The sequence below is a fragment of the Motacilla alba genome, chromosome 4 (assembly GCF_015832195.1).
Source record: "Motacilla alba alba isolate MOTALB_02 chromosome 4, Motacilla_alba_V1.0_pri, whole genome shotgun sequence".
In the NCBI taxonomy this organism is placed as follows: Eukaryota; Metazoa; Chordata; class Aves; order Passeriformes; family Motacillidae; genus Motacilla; species Motacilla alba.
Window position 1 is genome coordinate 46,326,541 of NC_052019.1, and position 24,374 is coordinate 46,350,914.

At 36.9% G+C, this 24,374-nt stretch overlaps 1 protein-coding gene across 6 annotated transcripts in view; it reads left to right on the top strand.

Moving 5' to 3' along the window:
* The window catches only part of COL25A1 (collagen type XXV alpha 1 chain), a 298,274-nt gene that overhangs the window by 153,112 nt on the left and 120,788 nt on the right, over nt 1-24,374 (top strand). For 4 of the 6 annotated variants that reach the window (XM_038136317.1, XM_038136318.1, XM_038136316.1 and 1 more), the window contains exon 4: nt 10-17. In XM_038136317.1, the coding sequence (XP_037992245.1) occupies nt 10-17 (8 nt within the window). The other 2 variants (XM_038136319.1, XM_038136320.1) reach the window with 2 other exon arrangements.

The following is a 24,374-nucleotide window of genomic DNA, read 5'->3' on the forward strand; positions in this document are numbered from 1 at the left end:
ACCCCACAGGACCTCCTGTAAGTACAGTGATACATTGTTGGTTCTTCCAGAATCAGGCAGAAATCTGTTAGATCCTGTTAAGTTATCAACGTGATAAAATGATCATGTATACTCGAGGGAATTTTGATGTTTATACATACACAGTATCTTGGAGCTGAATAATTTAATCAGAAAGCTCATTAAGAAAAGAGTCTCTAAACCAATAAAGCTTTATGTTCAGCGCTCCAGATTGCCATTTGGATTCACAACTCCATGTAAGTATGTTATGTTCATTTTGCCTGTGACTTCATAACAGATATTTTACTGAAGTATAAAAATGTGTGAGTATCCTATCTTAAGCATAAACCTGGGTAGTAACTTCCTCTGCATTTATCACACAGTCATGGGGTGCAAGCTCCCTGTTCTTTAGAGGCATGGAGGCTGTCCAGCTCATTCCACTGTAATTGGGACTGATACTAATGAGTGCTTGTGTAAAATTGTTATTAAATAGTGCTATTCCATTTAGTAAGTCGATTAAATCTTGTGCTAATTCTTCTTGTGAGAAAATGTTTTCTCTCTTCTGAGGTTTTGAGGTTGTTTTGTTTTTTGCTTAGGTTTTTTTTGTATGTCTTTTGTTTGCTTTTGTGTATATTCCCAGAGTAGGTCAAAAGTCTGAGTTGAAGGACAGGACTAAGCACATATATCTCAAACCTTTGTATCTGTCATACCATCCATGTGCATCATATGGTGTAGGAATGTGACTGTTAAAATAGTATTTCTTTTACAGTTAGAAGGAATCTTATGTTTTTTTCCTTAATAGATGCAATATTTCCACAACATTTTCAAGACCCTATCATCTGTCTATTCTATGATAGATGCATGTGTAGGAATATTTAATTAATGTGTTGAATTCCTGCTGTGACCTAAAGATTTTACTGTAAACTGCATATATTGAGTCACGATATTACTTACCCTTTTAAGACTTTGACCATGTGCTCAGCAATTAATAGTGACAAATTCATTTAATAAGCCATCAATGAAAAGCCAGGCTTAATGCATAAAGGTGCTGTTTATTTGAGAGAAACACTGTTTTCCTCAATTTATTTTGCAGTCCTTCTGTGAAATACAAAGAGCAAACATAAATAATGATACAAGCTATTTTCCTGTACCAAGGCAATGTGGCAAGAATTCACTATACGCTGTATTGAGAATGTCTCTGACTTTAGCTCCCCAGTGTTGCAGTATAGGTACATTTAAAAACCCCGAACAAACAAACAATCCCCCCAAAAATAAGTCACAATCTTGGCAATATTAGAATAAATCTGAAATAGGTTCCAAAACTGGGTAATTTTAAGAAGTAGCAACTTCAAATTCCAAGTTTCATATGTGAAACCTACAAAACTTCATCTTGCTGACAGGCAGCAATGGTTTATGTTGTTACAAGGCATTAAAAAGTGTACTTTCTCTTCCTAATTAATTTCTATTTGCATAGACACTGGCTAGGGGCAACTGTCGTGAACTTAAGTATTGTTTTCACCTGGGAGACTGTGGTAATAGTTTTCATTTAAAACATCAAATATTTGTATATCCCGCATTAAACTAGAGAATTAGGTGTATGTTGTACTTTCAAAGGCTGCCACAGTTGCTCTGTTTATTTTCCTTATGCATGACTACTGAGTGGCACATGTAATAGCAGTCAGAGGCTGGGGATTTTAAATATTTTTATGATCTTTTACAGCAATCTCAGATTTCTTCTTTGCCATCTATATTCTAGTGGAATCTAATACTTTACTGCCTAAGCACTAAACCTTTTTTTTTAATTAACTACATTTTGTCCATCAGTTTACATGGATAATTCTCTTAATAAAAAACAGAATTTCACTGGGCATCAGAAGTAGCCAGTAGCTTTTTAATCAGAGGGTTTATATAAGTTGAAACTCATAATTTCCGTTGCCAAAGCCTCGTTTCTTCACTGTGTAGTACCCAACTCATATTTCTTGTATTGAAATATCATCACATCCAAAAAAGTCAAGCAATACACAAATGATAATTTCCTGGTAATGTACTCTGCATGTTTGTTATGTCATATGTCATGACTGTGTTGTTAATGTGTCATACCATTTCATCTCATTCAACCAGGGTCCACCAGGGCGAAATGGCTATCCGGTAACTCATCATATATTTATGATAGCAATTTATGATTACTCTAAAATTCTGTTGGTATATTTTGGTTTCTCTTTATTACTGTCAAAAGGACCCTTTGGTTTTTTTTGTTTCCTCAGATGCCTAGAAAATGCAGGATTTTCCTTTAAAACCAAAGCAAAATAAAAAGCCTGTGACAAGTTTCCGAAAATAACCAGACTATTTACAATGCATAAATGAGATGCACTGATTGTTTGATGTTGTACATATTTTGTGTTGAGATTCTTCATTCTTGCATACAAAATTCATAATTAATTAATTAAAAAACTTGCTAAGATACTGCATCTCAATTTTCCATATTAGAAAGCAGTAGTGTTGCCATATGGAACCTCTGAGTCCTTTCTTTTAATTCTCTCCTGTTCCACTTGACTGTGTTGTTCACTGCATTTTGAGCAAAGTATTATGACCGAGGTCCCAGCAATTGGCTGCAGTGACTATCACAGACTAATTTTTGATAATGGATACAATTCATTTTTCTGTCAGTTTCATTCATATTGTTAGGATTTATTGCCTAAATATATATATATATATATATATATATATATATATATATATATATGAAATAATGCATCTTTCTAGAATCTATTAATAATACATTTCTTTCTAGTAGTCAGGGAAACTGTCTGCAGTGTCCCATTCATTGAAAGAAGTATATGCCTGCTGTCACATGGGTATTAGAAACCAGGTGACTAAATGTGATTATGTGCACAACATAGTGACTGTTGAAGTATAGTAATGATCTTATTTATAGCACTTGATAGTGAAGCTTAAAGGGCCCTCCCAGACTGATTTGCCTATGTTTTTCAGACAAAAGATATGTAGTTTTTCAGTGCATTTTAAAAATGTTTCCATTGGTAAAATATAAATTGTATGCCTTGAGCACCTGCAATTAGAGGAGAATTTTGTAGAATCACAGACTCTCAAAATGGTCTGGGTGAGAAAGGAAATTATTGGATCATTTAGTTCCAATCACTCTGCCATGGGCAGGGACACCTTCCACTAGACTAGGTTGCTCAAATCCATCCAGCCTGGCCTTGAACACTTCAGACGGATTGAGAACACTTCTAAGGATGAGTCATCCATAGCTTCTCTGGACAAACTGTTCCAGTGTTTCACCGCTCTTAAAATTTTAAAATTCTTTCTTATATCCAATATAAACTTTGTTTTAGTTAAAAGTCATTACCCCTTGTCCTGTCACTACTTGGTAAAAAAAATTTTTTTTTCTCCACACCTTTTTTCAGGGCCCCTTTTAGTACTGGAAAAGCTGCAGTAAAGTCTCCCTGGAGCCTTTTCTGAACAACCCAAACTTTCTCAGGCTGTCTATGTAGAAGAGTTGCTCCATCCCTTTTATCATCTCTGTGGTCCTCTGGAGTTGCTCCAACAGATCCATGTGTTTTCTGACACTGTAGGCCCCAGAGATGGACACAGTAATCCAGATGGGGTCTCTTAAGAGTGGAGCAGAGAGCCAGAATCACCTCCCTTGACCTGCTGGCAACACTTCATTTGATGCAGCCTATTTCAATGCTTTTACCTGGGCAGACTCTGGAATTCCAGAGTGGTGTCACCAATGGGTCATCATCCAGTGTCCATCTTTACAATTACAAGTAGTTGGAAGTCAGCTGGTGAGGAGCTGATCATCAGTATCAAGAAACCTGGGTTGGATGTACTAAAACCATTATCAGGTTTCTGAGTTCACATTCCAATTTCTCTTAGAGTGATTGATCTCTGTGGGTGAGTAGAAGTTGTTTTCTTGAAGAGGTTTGTTGTGGGTTCTGAAAACAATGAAGGTACTTCAGAGCCATGATATTGAAATTGCTGTGTCTAATGGTGTTTTTATGGGCAAAACTTAGTCTGAATGCATTTCTCCTCATGTGTGATGTGAGCTGTCAGTAGTGCTTAGCACTTGATTGAGTGCTGCCTCTTCCTGCTTGAAAATTACTGGGTGTAAAATTTGGCGTTTCTTCCTGAAAGTTGTCATGTGGCTGAATGTTTCAATCTTTTCAGTCACAGCCATACCCTCCTGCTTTGAATGGGAAATATGCAACTGCAAGTGCCGTGTACTTTAAAGTACTTTTACAGCCCTGTAGAGGTCTATTAGAAGGCTATTAGTGTTCTAAGTTATTTCTCCAGAGTCTTATTTAGCTCCTGTAGAAGCCTTTTGCTTAAATCTGTATTGGATTTCATGGGACAGTCTGTGAGGATAGTGAGGTATATCTGCCACATGTAACCTAACCTGGTGTAGCTCTCTCACAAAAGCAAGTGGCTCTTTTCTCCACGGCTTAAATTTTCTTTGAATGTGTTCATTCTAGTTTTTAAAGATACTTCAAGAATAATTATAACAGTGAAAGGAATTACAGTCAGAAATCTAAGTTCCCAGGAAGATACAGCATCAAAAAATTAATAAAATAAGGGGTTTACTGCCAAAGAGTAACACAGTTATTAAGGGGTTTATAAAACCATTATTAACTGGTTATTATTTAAGGCAACAGTAATACTAAAGAAGTGTTCACTGGTACAACTCCTTTTTTTCCTCATAACAAGCTTTGTGTAACAGACGGTGCCCAAATTCAGAGTTGTGACTCTTTCAGCTTGAGTTTTAAATTGAAATAGACTACTCAAATAAAAGAGGGAAAAGAGTGCACAAGCATTGGAGAATGAGATGACAGGCAGCTTTTGCAAGCATTTTGTATGACAATTTCACTTTGTAAATAATGCTAGAACTTGGAAAAAAGAACACAAACACACAAACATCCCCTAAAAAAAACCCACACCAAACCCTCTACCCCAAAATTACCCAGCTGATAAAGAAAGATCATCTTGTGAATGCAGTGAGGAGGCCAAATACACAAACTATGGGGTTTTGTAAACCTCTGTAGGTTAAATGGGTAGCCGATTTTTACTGTTTTCCATTGAAAAATTGAAGCAAACAGAATTCTTTTCCCTACCACTTTCCCCAAGCTGTGCAAGGTCAAGCTCAGCATCCAAGAAAACCATTCTGGAAGTAGCCATGTGTGTGGTGGTAAAGCTTCACTTCTTCAGAATTAAGTTTCAGAATGTGGAAATACCCACAGAGCATTTCTTCATAAACAGAGAAATGTGGAAATTTCTCCTTCATCTCTCCATAACAGTTGGTCTGCAGAGCACTTCATGCATTTACAAAACTTTCTGGAGCTGTGGAGGGTCATGTCTGCTCCAAGTGACCATGAGCCTTGATTAAATCCCATTTCTTCTAATGTCCTTGTTTCATCTTCAAGAAATATTGACAGATTCCTCTCCTGAAGAAAAAAAGTGTATAAATCGGAGATTATTCTTCTATAAGTGTCAAATATCATCACTTGATAAAACCTGAAATGTAGGTCTTTGAAATTTCACCTGTCAGTAAATTGTAGATTTTCCTGGCTCTCAAAAGACTTGCCTCAAGAGAACATAGGGGAAAAGCTTTGGACTGCAGGTAGAAAATTTCAATTATTCTTTAGTCTGGTATAATTTCTTCTAGATTACAAAATGTCTTTGTCATCACACTTCTGATTTTTGCACCCATAAAAACTTGTACCAGTATACCATGAGAAAAGCTGTTATCCTGATCTGTAAGGAATTTCAGGTTGCTGTTATGTCTCTGATTTTTCCTCACGTCATTTTCTCTTCCTATATCACAAAAGGCAAAGAGAATTCCAGGTAGAGCAGTGAAGGACATTTGAGTTGGAAGAAATAGGCCTGGTGGGGAAGAACATGAAAACCACCCTTGTGAGAAATTGGTAAAAGGCTTTTTTTTTTTATCCTGCTGTGTTGCTTTGTCTTTGATGGTGATATTTGGTTTTCTTCTGTGTCTCCAGTTAGAGATTGGGGCTGCCTAGGCAAGTGTGTAATAAGTAGCAATGTCTCTGGATATACATAAAATTAATCTCAGCGAAGTGCAAGTTTTTTCAACCTCAGATACAATGGCAACTCAGTTGTTGTAAAACAAATAGAATTGGAATAATCAAAAGAGGAGAAATGAGCAAAGATTATGCATTTTTTATCTGTGATTGAACATAGCCTGTGGCAATGTTAAGCATTTTTGCCACAGTTATTGTCTTTCTAATAAGTGGTCAGGTCTCCTTTTTTTCAGAATCGTTCAAAAATATAAATGTCTAAGCTCAAGGAGCAGCTCTCTTAATTCTTGACCTAACCCTGAGCATTTGGCTTGCTGATTCTATAGAAATTTCCCACTTCACAGCATTTTTTCTTTCTCAACAGGTGTCTTCACAGACCACCTTTCATTTCTGGCATGTGCCCAAAGTAACTCTTACGCATATGGCAGCAAAACTTTTGCAATAAATTTTGGGTTTGGTAGTGAAATGCTGATAACTATTTCAGGTTTTACTTTTTTTTTCCTTTTAAATGAACAGAAAATTCAAAACATACGGAGTCTCAACTGCTTCTTTGTACTGTGATTTTAGTAGGTGTTTTCTCAGTTTATATGCTTTATCCTTGTATTCTGTCACAGCAGAGGGGATGGACTTAGGAGACGTGAGGTTTTCAGTTGATCCATTTGCCTCAGACTCCTTGCTTGTTCTCAGGGAGTGGAAAGAGATACGAGTAGCCAGCTGTCCATCTTAAAAGATACCTGGGTTTACAGATTCCTTTGTTTGGAACCACACAGAATAACAGAATCCTCAACAAACCTCAACACTGTTCCCAAATAGATGCTTCAGGTTAAACAAGTGCAGTGTTAAAGTTGCTGCCGTGCAGGTTAACTTTGTAATAATTCTGTGCTATGAGAACCAGCGGAAGGTTGTGAAAATGTGGTAATTTTTGTAAACATAGTGTAGCTGAGGACACATGATACTATTCAGAAAATAAACTTCCAGTTCTTCCTAGAAATTGTGGGAGGGTCTCTAAATCTGCATGGCTAAGTGCTAACTGTGGCCTTTGTAGTCACGTCAGTCACATTCATACAATAATGGGGTTTTATGACCTTTGGTTCTATAAATAATATGTATTGCAACTCCTGGGTTTAATTTTTTTGTATGCCAATATTTTCACAGTAAAGATGATTAGAGATGATTCTAACAAAAAAATTTGAGACCTCTTAAAATTACAGTTGCTGTTAATTCTGTGTCACAGGAACAAAGCTACACATCAGAACACGTTTATTAGCCACTTACAAGGCAGTTGCCATTTTGAATGAACTATGGGCTAAATCCTCTCATTTGTTACATTTGTGTAATGCTGACTGCATAAATAAGAGCAGGCAGTGTTTATTTCTGCAGCTCCTTGGAGGAAACTCAGAGAGCCCCAAGCTATTCCTTTTCTGTGACTATGATAGTGAAGGAACAACTTCCTCATCTGCAAAAGCCAGCAATATAGAAAGATATCTCTACCCATTTCTTCACTGAAAATTATGAAAATAAATTGCTGTAGATAAGCTAAAGGAGAAAGTCCACATGGAGATTTAAGAAAATTATTTGTGCTGCAGTAAACGCCTGCCTACATAGTGTGTCCTGCTTTTAATGCATTAAACTTTCTAAATTGAGTCCATCTTATAGATAGCATTACAAATAAAGATGCAGAAAACTAATAGAAAAACAAAGAAACATTATAATAAGTAACCTCAGTCAATGATGAGTAATACAGACAATTGTTGCCATATGCTGGATCCACCAAGACCCTCTTTAAAATGGCAGTTTCCATAGTGGATGCACAGACTCCAGTACTATAAAATCCACATCTCTGCATGGGACTTTTAGATGTCAGTGTGTGATTAAAAACTGAGCACAAAATGCTAGGATACTGAAGGCTAGTGTGAGTCAGTACAGTTTTGATTCACAGCTGACGTCAATTCAAAATGACACAAATGCATATATCTATCAGATAAATAAAGATTTATAGCTGATGGTAGATAGATAGGGGGTAGGTGTAATTTAAGAATTAAATGTGTTTTTTCAGTACTTTCCTCTGCAGACTTAGAAATTTCCCTCTTTCATAATAAAGTGTGTGTAGGTAGAGAAAGGAATTAAGCTGGTTTGTCATTTTTTTGACAGCATACATACATTTCTGGTCTCTCTGGGCTACTCCACTGAGTTCAGCTTGGCAGCTTAGCAGGTGCCATGCAGAAGGCTGTGGTTAACATCTTCACATTTATACTTTGATAGGCTTAATTAATGCTTGAACTGTACCTACGATCATTCATACTTGCTTTTCGTCAGGCCTGCCACTTGAAATTTTCCAGTCATTTCCTCCCAGTGCACGATGTAGCTCTCTGGTATAACAGAACAAGCTTTATTTATGAAATAAACTACCTTGGAGCAAAATTTTCTGTTCCAAATGATTTTTAATTCTATGTCTCATTTTTCTATTTGTGTTTGACAGTTGCATGTGGATGTAGAGTGATTAACCAGTGGTGGTTAAAAATGCCTCTTGGAATTAGTCTGAACCGCCACTTTTTCACAGGAAGCTTAGAAATTCAAAGACAAGGTTAAATCAATTACAGTAGAAATCCTGTATTTAATTACTTAATGGTTGTGCTTGATGATCTTAAAGGTCTTTTCCAACCTAAATGATGCTATGATTCAGATTACATCTGTCATAAATGTGAAGAAAAATCCTTAGTTACCCTTTAAGAATACTTAAGTTGTCAGTTCCTTCCCTGGAAGGAGGGTTACATTGATGATTCTGAGATTTTCTTTCATGCTGGATTTTTAATTTTGATTTATGATACTCTGAATGATGTGTAAAACTGTATAACCCATACAGCTCCCAGATGACTAATGCTGTGTGGGAGTTTAAGTGCATTGTTAATCCTAGCTGAGGTCAAGGGGTGTAAAATTTCGTTGTAGAAACTTGTTCCTGAATTACTAGACTAGGTGGTTGGATTCTGTGATTTCCAGAAAGTGCAGGGGGAAGGTTTCCCTTGAAACACTTCTACTTCCCTCTGCAGTCAGTGTTCAGATTCCATTTACCAGAGAAGTGATATCTGGAGGAGGCAGTCACCTGAACTGGCTCTTCTTTACAAAGCCGAGTGAGGAACTACTTCCCTAGTAGGAATCAAATCATTTTCTGGGAATCAAATCATTTTCTGATACACCTCTACTGGGCCCCACACTGGACAGCATCATTCAGTAATGACACAAAAATTATTTGGCTAGTGTTTGTCAAGTTTAATAGGGTTCTCAGCTCTGAGGTGTTGGATTCCTTTTCCAAGGTCAGGAGTTAGCTGGTAGATCAATGCCTTTAAGTACTTTTTCCTCCCTTATGGGGTCTTGAGATGGGCATATTTAGGGTGTAACTTTGCCTCTTGAACCACAGGGAAAATTCTAGGCTGTTTCTTGGACTGTTCTTACTTTCATTTTTTTCACCTTTCTAGTACTATAATGTACTGACAATCTAACAGAGAACTATTGAGTTAAAAATTCTTTTTGGATTGTTTTGTACATTTTCATGGTGTCTGCTCCCAGTGTAAATGAGAGGAATTTAGCCCTTTGCTGCTTTGACTCATGAAAAACCATCATGTGCGTGAGCACTCATGAGTTTGATGTAGGAATCAATTTCTTTCTGCAGCATGATATTCTAATGAAAATAAACTGCTGTTGGAAGGCTGAAATTCTAGCAAGTGAATAAGCCTGGGGAAAAATTGGAAATTTTAAGAAGTTACACTGTTTATCTGTAGCAGTACTTCATTTTATAGATCAATTACAGCTAAGATAAGCCAAATTTTAAAGGTAGATTCTTCTACTTCTCAGTACACAGACTTTTGTGAAACAAGAGTTTTATTGCTATACTGGACTTGAGCTTATGTTCAATGTCATGTTTTAGTTCAGAAGTATAAGATATGTACACTGAGGCTGTGGATTTCAGCAATTGGAGTGATCTTAGTTTGTTGATATTAATAATGGTACAGTTTTCCATGGGTAAGAGAGAACATTGAAAGAAAGTACTCCAAAAGAACCAAGAGTAGCATACTGCAGTTCAGTAACTTTTGTTATGCATAATGTAGTATTTGCATTCCTAGTCATTGAGAAAGTGCAACTGTAGCTTCCTTTTTTTTTAATAGGAAAAAGGCAGGAGTCAGGCCTGTGGTTTTCATTCAGGTACTCTGACTGATTAGCCAGTCTCCAAAGAGAAAATTACCTCAACATTTCCACTTCCAGCTGTGTGGATCAATTATCCTGATTTTTTCTAATCCACCATGAATACTAGGTCTCTGCCCTTAGGGTATGTTAAGTATAATCTGGTATTGCCATCACATCCAAATTTTTTTCTCCCTAGATGGGAATGTGAAGAACCATTTTTTTCTTTTTTTTTAATGCTGTCACCAGCCTCTGCCAAAATCCTTTTATAGTCTTGAAAACCAGTCAGAAGAAAGTAATGAATATTTTTTATTTGGAGGTATTCATGTGTGGATCCACAAAATGTAAGAGAATAGTCTATAGAGTTTGAGATTAAATGAACTAATGAATTTGGTAAATGCTTGAAGATTTTAAGTGGTTACACTGAACTACATTCTGCCTTTGGATTCACCTGTTCAGCTCTGGTGGACTTCAGTTTAACTTGCATAATTTGATTGAAACTAGGAAATAGCCGAGAGGAGTGTATAATTTCCTCGAGTATGGCTCAGAAAGGTACAGGTATAACATACTTGGATTTTCAAGTTTTCTTGGCTGCGGGGTGGCCCATGTTCGGGGGCTAGCCATGTAGGTCGGATTTCAGGAATTTCTGCTTCCCTGGTTAAATGTTTTGTTGGTTGAATTTGCTTGTTTCTGTGCAGCAGTTGTCAAGGAAGGAAGAAAGATTTCTTTTTGTTCAATGAGGCTGTACTTGGAGTTTAAAGAGAATTTAGAATCAAAGTAGTCCAGTGTTTTGTGTGACAGGCCATTAGAACTGAGGTCTTAGATTGATAGCAAAGAGTATTAAGATGGTAAGTGTGGTACTATGCAGCTCCCCAGTTAATATATCTAATAAAAGCAGAGACTTGGAAATAAAGCTACTGTATGCCTGTCTGAGCACTTCACAGGCTTAATGATTTTGGTTTTTGAAGTCACAGTAATAGAAGTTCCTTATGGAAACTGATGATGATTTGTGTGAAATTTATTTTTTCAAGAACCAGACATAATCTTTTCTTGCAATACAAATTCTTTCCTTTGCTACATCCCTCTTTCCTTGTTAAACTGGGGAAATAGAACAGGTGGTGCATCATTAAAAAATATATAGCGAATTGTTTCAGGAAGAAAGAGGGAAAAAATCCATATTGCATCCCTGAATTCTGCTTTATTTCTCTGATTGAAACAATCTTTGTAAGTGTGCTTCCTATGTTTTTTTCCATTATGCTTTATGCTTTTTGAGAATTGACTGATTCCAAGTCATTTTGGAGGTGGCATAGTTGTATACAGCACCAACCATTAATAAGTGATTTAGGTATAATGTAATTAGAACAACCGGGGTGTCTTTAAATTAGCTGCATGCATATTTGTGCCTTTTAAATCTCATAGGTAAATGCCAGAAGTATCTGAATAGACTTGCATGTAGGGAATTTTATTTTCCAGTATTTGACCACATATGGCAGCCCATAGCTGAAAGCACCTGCATTGCAGTTTAAGTTTTAATATAGTATATCTGAACAAGCTTTTTTCCTTATCCTGGAATTCTTCAAACAAATCTTTCTTCAACCTCATGATAGTTGAAAGAGATTGGGGTTTTATCTTCGGTGAGTTTATTCTTGAATGCTTCAGTACCTTGGCTCTTATTTTTGTTCTCTTCTAAACCCTTTGTTGTAACTGTTCTCTTTTATGAAGATGTATCCACTCTGGTTGATGTTCTTCATTGCAACTCAAATGAGGAGTGTCTATGGCAGCTGTATTTTTTCTTAATTCCCTGGGGGACTCATTCAGAATATTTGCCTCTATAGGCAGATAAAAGGAGCATGATGGTAGGATTCTTTGGTCCTAATGGAGCAAAAATTGTTTTATGTTCCTACTTCTGAGTTTGTCAATCTTCAAAAGCCAATGTTTCCACTGAGGCAAGGTGAAAAAATTGGTCTCTGAAGGTTACGTCCATATGATACTGTGTTATGTACCCACTATATTTTTATTTTTCCTTTAATAGACCTTATTCCCCCCAAATAGAAGAGATTTTTAGGAGCCAAAAACCGGGTTGACTGAAAGAACTGAGAGTGATTTTTTTTCACATTCTCTAAAGCTATCTAAAGCTATCTAAACACAGGTAATAAGAAAGATTGTTCTTTAAGAGGGTCTCAATGAGCAAATGGATTTGCTTCCATGGTGGTGTGAGGAGACACATTCTTCAGAATTATTCCAGAACAACAAAAATCTAATTCATCAAAGTCATCATGCCACAGCTGTTACAACAATCTATCTCCTACTGAAGGCTAGCCAGCTAATTTTTGAGAAGTGACATTTTTCACAGTTTATTGTTTTCTCATCAACATGGCACCAACCACATCAAATACAATCACTCAGTGATGTTGGCATTGATGAATTAGCCATGTGCTTTCTATTTACAGATACAGGAATTTCAGTTTCTTTGGGTGAAAAGAGAAGATTTTGGTAGAATGTAGGAGTTTTCTCTCTGGTCTGCACAAATGTTTTCCATGTTCAAGTACTTGTTAAGCTGTGCTGGAATTCAGTAGCATAATTGAGTATTTTTACAGAAACACATAGTTCTGCAAAACTTCACCAGAGTGTTTCAATGTATTCACCCAGTGGATGGGTGAAGCATTTTGGCTCCATTCTTTACCATGACTTGAACTATGTCGCTTTTACTCTTTCTGGGGTCAACAGTAGTTTCCCTCTGCAGTAATTTGTCATACAGATAAGATTGTAAAAATGTAGTACATGCTGGTAAGATGCTTAGGAAAACTGTCTGGAAATAATCTTCTTTGTAGTCTGATGTATGAAGACGACAGAGGTACTCCATGGTTTGGGATTCACACTCATACAGGGCCCTTTTTTTAATATATACTTGCAACAGATACAATGGTGGCCATGATAAACAGAAGCATGTCCACCCACAGTGTTTGAGAAGAGAAAGTTCCTTCCAACTTGGATCTGTCCAGCTCCTTCTCATGATTCTTTTACATATGAATTTCAGCAGCAAGAGCAGCCATAGTGCTGAGATACTAAAAAAATGCATCTGCACCACAAGAAACTGCCTTTCAGATCTCCTGCATTAACTATAAAATAAAAAGTATCTTGGCAATTATTTTTCATCTGTGAAACATGCTTTTGTAAAGCTGTGACTATAATTTTTCTTGCACAGAACTCTTTGTACTCCCTTATTGTTACCATATGCAGAGCTTTTTTGCAGTTCAGCCACTCCCTGAATAGCCAAACTCTCAGCAATTTCTTTTGTTCCTTAACTTGCTTACTTCTAGACATAACCAGTCCATCTTATAATTGCAAAGGAGCTATTAAGGGTATTCAGACTGCAAGTAGGGCTCTCAGCTAAGAGTCTTGCAATGTAGAGTGATGTTGCTTCAAGAAGTTTTGGAAATGGTACCTGGCACTTCTAGTTTACTTGGGAATATTTAAAACTGTTCCTCATCTTCCATCTTACTCCATTATTGATAATTTTCATTATCTAATTTAGGTTAATATGGACACTAGAGACACTTCATGAAATCTGTGGCTTCAGGTCCAATGTCCATTTGTTTCTTTAAATTCAAATTACCTAAAAAATATTGAAAAATGCAAACATTTTCTTTTATGTCACAAGATCAGCAAAATACATGTTAGCTGCCACTTTTGCTGAGCAAAACCTATTAACACTGGCATATTGATTTACATGTGCATGCTGCATATTTCTCTGCACTAAAGACACTGCACTTGACAGGTGGATTAAAATATAAATTTGAATAACTTCAGGTTATGTTCAGAAACGGAAGTCTCAGTACTTAGAACCTAGTTTAGGCATGGTGTAACTTTTCCCGTTGATGGAGCCTTAATCGTGGTGCTGCAATTCATCACTCTCCAGGTTTTATCAGGATGTGGCTTCCAGGACTCTTCTGTGCTTCCATGGTATGCTTTGAGAAACTTGTTGATTTGATAAAGGTGATCTTGTAGGAATTTTTTATATGAGAGAGTTGATACATGGCTTGCAAACAAGGGAAAGATGGCTGGGATTACAGGATAATTCTATCAAGGTATTAAGAAAGCCTTTTCATGCCAATGAAATCAGTGAGGTGTTTTTGGGAAAGTTTGTAGTACAGATCTTGAATGATTAATTTTGCACCAGTGTTTTGGAAGAGTCTAGGAAAAACAAGGTGGTTTTGAAGGCTGAATGTGATCAAGTCTCTGGTAGTTAAGATGGAGATACATGAGTTTCTACTCAAGAAAATCAAGCAGCCTAACAGCACTGTCGATTTTGTTTCTAAAGAAACCCACTTCATTTAAACCTCTACCTCTCTACCTCAGAACACAGTTAAACTCTGCAGACTCCAGGTGATGATCCATCTAGCTGAATTTTATGTCTCAGGTAGTAACAGATACAAACTGCTTCAGGGAAGGATTCTGGAAACTCTGAAATTGGCTTTTTTTGAAGGAGCGTTGTAGTGCTTCATTTGTCATTGTCAGTAATTTTTCTTTTTGCAGTAAAGGGTTTTAGAGAGGCTCAGCTCATCTTTCTTGTACTCTTTTAGTCTGTTCTTTTTACAGTAAATTTTTCTCCTGCCCAAACGATCTGGGTTTTTTTTTTGTTTGGTTGGTTGGTTGGAGTTTTCTTCAGTAATAACCTGACTGCTGGGCAGAGGGACTTGTTGCAGGTTGATTTAGTGCACTTTTCTCTTCCCAGATGTGGAGCAAGTGACTTCTGTACCTGGGCTGTTGTCTCCCACTGATCTTAACAGTAATAATTTTCAGTCACTGAAAAAGTAACAATAATGTTTCATCAATAGAAGAGATTTAGCTTGTTGATGATGTTAACTGAGCTCATTGTTCACATACCTCTAAAGCAAAATTTCACTAAAGAGGAATTTCATCAGACTTGTTAGGAATTATATATCCTTCCTAGGAACACTGTATTAAATCTAATAAAGTCATCCTTGGTAAACCTGTAATTAAACTAAGGGGAAAAAAAGAAAGAAATACATCCTTTAAAGAAAGAAAGAAATTAATCATTTTAATAGTATCATGATAAGGAAACCTGACAGTGTGTTTTTTGACTTTTATCAATCTAAAACTGAAATGGGTGTTTTGAAAAGGTGATGTGTCACCTGTCACCTCACCAGAGCTTAGACAGGATGATGTGCAAACCTGCAGCTTGAGACAGATTCTCTTTTTTTTTTTCCCTTCCACACAGGTATTTTTAAACTCAGTCTGACATAGTAACTGGCATGCATCTCATAAAGCTGCTGTGAAGCTGATGTGTGCTTTCTCCTGAATCTCCAATTGTGTGTGTGTTAACATGAGAGATTTTCAGGCACCTGCAAGTAACAATCTAACAATTGCATTTATAATAGATAGTTTATAAATGGGAAAAAATTTAGTCACATAATTTTTTCAGGATAAGAGTTTCTGATTTCTGAAAAAGCCAAATCAAAACAAACAAAAGATCAAATTAAAAAAACACCTTTATGTAGGGTATGGTTTTAGCTTATAAGAAGGAATCATATCTATTTTCTGTTTATTATTTGTCCTGGCTCACAACACAGTGCTCTGATGAGTATTCCTTAATTGAAAAGATCACTGAAGTATGAGTGGAGAAGTTAAGAGTAAGAAGATAATCCATACCTTCTTCTTTTTCTTTGCTTGGAGGCTTCTTTTATCAGACAGTTAATTTCAACATATAATATCTTTTCTCACCTTTTCTGTAAGAAATTTCTGAAGAAATTGTTATCACATTCAAGCTGCTTTAAGTAATAACAGTTGCCATCTATTTGACAGAAATTCTACAAAGGTTTCTGATGCCCTTGCTTACATAGTCACTTTGTAAGAAAAACCCTTAAGTCCTTAAAATATTTACCCGCCGAGTAACAAAAAAGCAAAAAGATATTGCTTAAATGGAAAACAGCTGATTTTGTGAAGCACTGAACATATTTTCCTTTGAGAGACATCTTATTTTCAGTATTCTTGAGGAGTGGAAGCTACTTTGTGCAAACCAGCCTGAAATGCCACTCATACTCTCCTATCTCTTATGTGTTGTCTCTGTCCATAATAGGGTTACTAGACAGGTAGTTAAGTGCTAAGTAAATAGTTGGGTACTACTTGGGAAAAAAGAAATCTACTGTACAAACAACTTTTGAGGATTCTGAGGGGGAAAAAAAGGTGCATGTACGAGTGTAAGTAAATAGTGTCATGGTTTAATCCCAGCTGGCCGCTCAGCACCCCCACAGCCACTCACTCAAACTCCCCTGGTGGGATGGGGGAGAGATTTGGAAGACTAAAAGTGAGAAAACCTGAAGGTTGAGGCAAGGACAGTTTAACAGTTAAAGCAAAATGTGGGCACACAAGCCAAGGTAAATAAGGAATTGACTCACTACTTCCCATGGGCAGGCAGGCATTCTGCCATCTCCAGGAGAGCAGGGCCCCATCACACCTAGTGATTATCTGGGAAGACAAAGGCATCACTCTGAATGTAAGCTTCCTTCCTTTTTTTGCCTCCTTCTCTACCGTCTGTCTTCAGCTTTGTACTCTGAGCATGATGCACTGTGGTATGGAATATCCCTTGGATCAGTTTGGATCAGCTGTCCCAGCTGTGTGCCCTCCCAACTCCTTGTGCTCCCCCAGTCCCCTCTCTGTTGGGGTGGGCTGAGAGGCTGAAAAGCCTTTAATGCTGCATAAACACTGCTCAGCAGTCACTGAAACATCTCTATGTTGTGAACACCGTTTTTAGCAGAAGTACAAAACACAGCCCCACATGAGCTGCTGCGAGGAAATTTCACTCTGTTCCAGCAAAACCTGCTGCATCCAGCCCTAGCATACGTTTAAAAGTTGCAGTGGAAACCTAGAGGGGAAATGCAAAATCCAGAAGAAACATTCTTAGTACCATCTGTACTATCTGCAGTAAGTGAAAAAATATTTAGTGTACATGTGTTGTCTAAACCCACTCATCCAGTTCTTCATGATTCATCATCTTGTTTAGTTTTCTAAACTGCACTACAGGGATTGTGTTTGGGAAGACCATGTATTTGGTACATCTTGACAAAAATTACTTGCTAATCTATGATGGCAGTTATGTTATAGAAAGTAGTTTGATCTACATAGCATGGCTCTGAAGACATTCAGGTTTAAGTCAAAGACGGATGACTTTGGCTTGAATTCTTTCTCTAAAAATTAATGAAAAAATTAAATTTTCTTCATCTCAAGAAAATTACTTGGAATTCCAGTGGAATCTTGTAATGAATTTCAATAAATATTGTCATATATGGGATTTATCTCAGTGCATCCTGTAGCAACATCGTGTACTATTTCAGCTCATCTTTGTCATCCAGCCTGGTTTTTTTGTGGACATTCTGATCTTTGCTATTTTTTGAAAAGAACTTTCTCTCTCTTTCTAACACTAGAAAGAAGTAATTGAGAAAAGAAGGAAATTCCCATGTTTGGCTGTTAAAGATTCAGTATCTTTACAATGAAGGAATAGTATTCTGTTTCACCGTATTTTTTTCTTCTGGAAGGCAGTGTGTCTCAAGACAGTTTTGCTTTCTTCCTGTATTCTACAAAGCAAATCCCAGAAGGCATTTTGAGATGTCAGACCAAATAGCCCTGGTAAAAATGGAGTCATGGGAGAAATTCCTATTGTTTTCTATTCCTGTAGAGAAGCAGATGCTTCTCTACAGTCTGCTGGGAATTTCAGAATCTTCTTTCAGAGACTCTTTGAGATGCTATGTACAGTCCTTTGATTCAAATACAAGAGCTATGTAGCATGGATAAAGAGCAGGCAAAAATCCAATAGTAGTTTTAAAACACCTGTCATTGTAAAGGAGCACAAATAGTATATTTTCTCCTATGATAAGGAAACATTCCCTAAAACCAGTGCTTATATTGACAATACAAGCACTAATACAGGTACAAGAGCTGTTGAATGGTCCCTGTAAGCCAGTTTAACCCCCTAATCCTCCTTCTACAAATACTAGCACAGTCATTTTTCTGCATTAATTCATCATAAGAATAATTACATTTCTTGGGCTAAGCTTGCAGATGACCTAACAGTTAAACTTACCTGCCGTGAAGCCCTGTGGGGAACTTTTTATACTTACCACAACCCTGCTGTTGAGTGTTTTAACTGGTATCTCCAGCTTGTTTTCACGAAGTAAAGTTATTCATAGCCGGAGTTTAGCTCAGCCTTTGTTTCTGTGCCTGCAACAGACTGTGTGTGTAAATATTACTAGGTAAATATCCTGTAGTACACAGTACTAGAAAAAATCTGGGATAACTAATAACTTGGAAATACCTTAATTTTTGGGGTGTATAGAACTGTATTTACATATTTGCCAAATAATGATGAGAAAATTAGTAAGTGTTATATGTGTGCTGCATGTGTGAAATCAAGAGGCACAGAGGAAACATAGTATTAAAAGCTCTACCATTTTAATCCACTGGACAGTGTTGCTTTCTTCTTCCTTGCTACCAGGGAAGGACTGTTCAGTGATAACATCTGAAAGATAGTGTGGGTCGTCTCAGCAGTCACAAACCTCCCTAGGACGTCTGCACATAAATAAGGTAGTGGTCATGCAGACAGCCAGGACAGTGATGACCTGTTTTACACTCTCAGCATGTCACCCACTCATGATGTGACAGGAAACCACAGCGAGGGCTGGTGGGAAAGTGAGGTAAGGCATTTTGTTCCCACAGGGCTTCCCAGACCCAGTAACTTGTTATTGGATCTGACAAGTAGGTTGGTGCACGGGCTTCTTACAAAGCCAATACTGTACCAAAAATAATGAGTTTGACAATGTGTGCATCCAGCTGATGGCCCTGTTCATGTTAGGTATGTCTGGAATTTTTGGCATAGTCCAGGATCTAGGGTGGGAGAAGACAGATACTTAGGGAACTCACTAGATGATAGAGCAACAGTTTTTTTGTAGGGCTTATTGCTTTCTTGATAGCTTGTTGAACTAGCTCTATATATGTCTACCTATGTGTAGTACATATTAGTCATGGTGCAGAAGGTATGAATGCACACTCCTGGATGAAGTAGTCACCAGAACCCCTGCAGACCTGATTTTAGACTAAGCTTCTACACTGATTGTTAGCTCACAAGCCAAAGTAGTGCTTAGGAAGGGGGCTAAATGCAGCAAGGATAATATAGGTCAACATAAAACCAGCAAATATGTTGTGTGCTCTCTCCTCAGCAGCAGTGATCCAAATCTAGCAGTGTGAGCAGTCAGCCCTAAGGGGCTCTATGTTTAAGAGGGGCAGTCTGGAGAAGGGTGCCTGTGAAGCTGCAGGGGAAAAGTCTGGATGCATTTAAGAGAAAGCTTCTCTTCAGCAGACACAAAGTAGTGTCCCATTTGCATAGGGCAAATGTCTGAGAGCTCATGATTTCAGCTTAAAACATTAATTTAAGGGCAGAAAAAACTGGCATACTCTGCTTGCTCTTATTCCACTGCCAGTGAAAGTTAACCTGACTGCTCATTGTCGGAAGACATAGCAAATAAACATCACATTTGGAATCAATCCAACTTTCTTTAGCCCTCCTCTCTCTCCTCTGATCACCTAAACAGGCAGTTGATACAAGACCAGTTACTCAGTTACAGCAGTATACATCCACTTTAAATCCTTTGTATAATTTGCACTCATATAACTGCAACCAACTTCTGGACTCTTAAGAAAATAAATAACTTGCAAAGTACTAGCGAGGAAAATTCCATGTTTCCCAAGGGAAAAAAGAAGAAGTGGAGTAAGGTACAGGACTTCTCAGAGAAGGTGTGTGTGGAAATCTTTAGTATCCCTGCGGATAGTGTGAGCTAAAGTTTCTTATTAAGAATAATTTCTGTAATGTTAATTTAAATACAGATTAGTTATAAGATTTTATGTTGCAACCACATAAATAAATAGGCTAGGTAAGTAGCTGCTTTCTGTTATTTAAAGAAATAACAGAAATAAAATAGTAAAGCAAGATGCATTATTTCATATGTTTGGTTATGTTGGACCACTGTGATTTGCCAGACTAACAATTCCTTCATTGCATGTTGAACCTGTCTTCTGTTAAACATCAGCTATTGCCTGGCTACTTCCCACCGTGCATTAATAAAAACAGTTTTTATTAATCCTGTCTTAGGTCTGCTTCTTTTGTTGTTTCTCTTCTGTGCCTTCGTTCTCAAAATGTATTGCATTTAGCTGCTGACACAGTTACTCAGCTTCTGAAGTCCACAGTATTCCCCAAGTCTGTTTTTTTCCCCCCTCATCTTCAGTGTTTCTCTGATTTAACTGTTCCATTTTGTTTTGACTTTTGATTATCCCAGGGTCCGATTGGTATGGATGGAAAGCTGGTAGGTGATTTGTTCAAAACCAGTGTAATTTAGGTCTTTCACATATTCCCCTCTTTGCTTTTTATAATTTCTTATACTGAAATATGTATTAGTCAAATACTGGCTTCCTTCAGCATAACTTAGTTCAGCTCCAGTAGCATGGATTTTTAACAGGTTGCTGAAAAGCCACTTGAGTCTTTTGTGCCTTTGCAAGGAAATGGAGGTCAGCCCTGCTCTTCCTCTTCACTTTTCATTTTCTGTCTGAATTAGATTGGAAGGCAGATGTTCCTCCTTGGGTGCTCTGTCCAAGGGTTGTTTGGTGGTGCCTTTCAAACAGCAGGATTTCACTTCTGACTACATTTCTGTGACTCTTCCTTCTTTCACAAATTCTTAATTTTTACGTTTTAATTTCTGTGCCTGGATTGTGTTGGCTGATTAAATCTGAACAGCCTTATGTACCATAATAAATGCATTTGTATGATATTCCAGATATTCATTAGGGATATGCTGCTTGAATTAAGTTAGAAATAACAGTTAATTTTATACAATGCATTTGTTAATGCATTTGTACTTGTGTGTATATTTGTATAGCTCTATGTTTAGATGTATGAGCCTGGAAGTTTATGTTCCCAGCTCTTTAAAGATTAACACCATGGCAAAGGTGTGAAAATCCAGTTTCGGCACTTTCTCTTGCTGTTCCTTTTGCTTCCTCTCTTTTCTCCCTTCCCAGGGCACTCCTTTTCACTGATACCCTGGATACCTATTTTCTTTCCTATTCTTTTACTTACTACAAGCTCCATTTCCTTTGCAAGCTCAACTTGTTCACTTGCAGTATCAGCTTTCATTTTCTCCTCTTTCTTTGGTCTTTGAGGTTTCTTTCTACTTTTAAGTAACTTGTCTGTAAAGTTTGCAACATGCAGTCAATAAGCTTTTCCTTTAATCTCTTTTAGGGGATTGATAACTTACCTGTTGACTTTAGTTACACCATGGATTTTTTTTTGTTTGTTTTAATATAATTTATATATCAGTAGCTAATATTGGTTTCAATTGCTAGGAAGGGAGTAATTGACAACAGTAGAAAACCTTCCATCATGGCAATTAGAATAGGTTGCCAAATCCCTTTGTTTGCCTCAAAATAGTGTATTAAGCTAGTAAATAGGAGTATAGAAGGGAAAATTGTTCTGGAGATTTTACTGAAACCATAAGATATTATGCGGCTATATCCACTGTAGTAATTTAGATTTTAAAACAAATAAAGAAAAAGCAGCATTCAGTTGGGATAATCAAGTATATGAACAATAATCCAGGTTTCAAAGCAGCAGCCACCAAAATGCACCTAATCAGTCAGTGGTGGTGGGACTGATCCCTACATGCCTGCAATGACTAGCTAGCAATTAGTTGGTAGCTAGAATCAATGAATCAATTTTGGAGTATGTAACAGATTTGAATAAAGAGATATTCATTAGACAAAAATCAAAGTAATGCTGACTTTTCAGTCTTGAACAGTATTTTCTCTCCATTGATTATCTAAAATTTAGAGAAAGACTTACAGCTAAAACATTTTAATCCACAAGTAACATAAACTGAGGATGATTTATGCAGCAGTGAACCAGACTGATTTCAGCAGTCCTAAGGCCATTTTGGGAACACAAGCAGATAAATTGAGATTGATCTTGCTCCAATGAGTTATGATATCAAATTGAATTCATGTTAGAGGGTTTTTTAATGAACGCCAATGTAACTTAAGGAGCTTTATTCCTGACCCTTTCACAACATGCAAAAAATGAGAGATGGCAAAATTAACAGCCCCTTTTTTGTGTCCCACACTTTGAATTGCTGTTATTTGACAGTAACCCTTTACAATTAAAAATGTCAGTGTTGTGATGCTTTTCTACCCATATCTTTGTAAGAAAGGCTGATGAGTTCTATAACTCAGTGCTTGCTGCACCCTCTGGGTAGTGTCACTTACTGGATCACTTTTGAGAAGGGAAAGTTCTACTGTAACTGCAGTGGATAGTAGGGCAAGGAGAAGATAAGACTACTCAGAAATATTGAAGGATTAGGAACCATTGTGAAAACCAGAAAATAATTACCTTCACTAATGCAAATTTCCTTCTATGCTGAAGGAGCTAATACCCAAGGGGTTAAAATCATCCTGCTTTTGAGTACTTTTGTATTCAGCATCTGCATTTATAGCTAAATGCAGGATAATTGTTATATTGGCAGCATATATAAACGAAGAGTAATGCAGCTATTATATTCCCTGATATCTCATTGACTTTTCTGTCTACTTGAAAATACATTGTCCTATCAAAATTCATTTTCCAGCTTTTTCTGTATTGGAGATGTGAAAAAAAGAGTGATTATAAATGCTTAGTACCAAAAAGGCAAAGTAGTGATTCTGTTGAGAGTAGAAAACACTTTTGTGAGAGCATGATTGCAACCCTCACCTCATATTCAGTTCATGATATGTTTGTGTTATGTGTGTATGTCTCTTGCATCATACATATAGCATGTGCCATGTAGACCCTTAGCAGCCTCTATGTCTTAGATGAAGGAAAAAAGGTCAATGTTCAAATCTCATTGTTAAAATAGATATATGCATTTATTCAGTTTATTTGCTTTCTACTGCTTTTAAATCAACCCTTTGTTGAAACAATTTGGTAATTTCAGACCTTCATTTAAGTTTTGGTTTTTAAAAACTATGTATATATGTTGGAGACAGCCTTTAATGATTTAGTCAAAATCTATTGCAACTTTAGATATATTTGTGAGCAAATGTGTTCTGAATTTTATGTATAAAGTTTGCAGGCATAGACCTCAGTTTAGCTAAATTATACAATTTTATTGTACTGGCTGCCCAGTACTGCATCTATAAGCAATTCCTGATGATTTTAAGATCAGGTATAACATAAAATAGCTTAAAACCTGCAGCGAGGGGACGATTGAGGTAATATATGAGTGCTGAGGAGTCTCAATCATATTCATCAACCCAGCATGATGTGTAACTTCATAGAGCTCACTAACTCAGAAAGTTTTAGCTAATACTTGAACTGCCAACCTCAGCCAGTAAGTTTGGGTTTTTTAATGTTCTCTATGGTGCAGTTTTGTACTAAGGAATGAATAGAAAACTGCAGCATCCCCAACAAGGAATACTTTATGCTGCATTCAGTGTAAAGATTAGATAGCCACAATAATTCTGTATTTTACCATTATTCCTCTGTAATGTGATTGCATATATTAAAAAAAAAATAAATTAAGAGCTTTGTGTGAATTTAAATACCATTTTTTTGGTTTTCAATTGGCACAAGAAGTTTTATTAGTTACTATAAAAAGCATTTCTTCTTTTGCTTTTTGTGTTGATAATGGTTCCCAGTTGAAATGTTTCTGCCTCCCACCCCATCTAAAATTTCCCAGAATCACAAGATGGTTGAAGTTGGAAGGGACCTCTGGAGGTCGTCTGGTGTAACCTCTCTGCTCAAGTAGAGCTATCTCAAGCAATTTGCTCAGGATCATGTCTGGATGGTTTTTGAGTGTCTTCAACAATGGAAACTCCACAATCTCCCATGGTCTTGTGCTTGGTTAACAATAAAAAAGTGTTTCCTGATGTTCAGACAGACAAGTTTCAGCTCTCTATAGAAGTACCTTCCTGCTGAAGTGGTTTTATAAGATTTAAAAGAAGTCTTCATGCTTAGTTTCTGTCAACAAAAGGAAACGTAGTTTCAGTTTAGCCAAAGTATTATTTTAATTGTCATAAAACACCAGAGGCTAAGCTAGCCCTAGGCATTTAAAG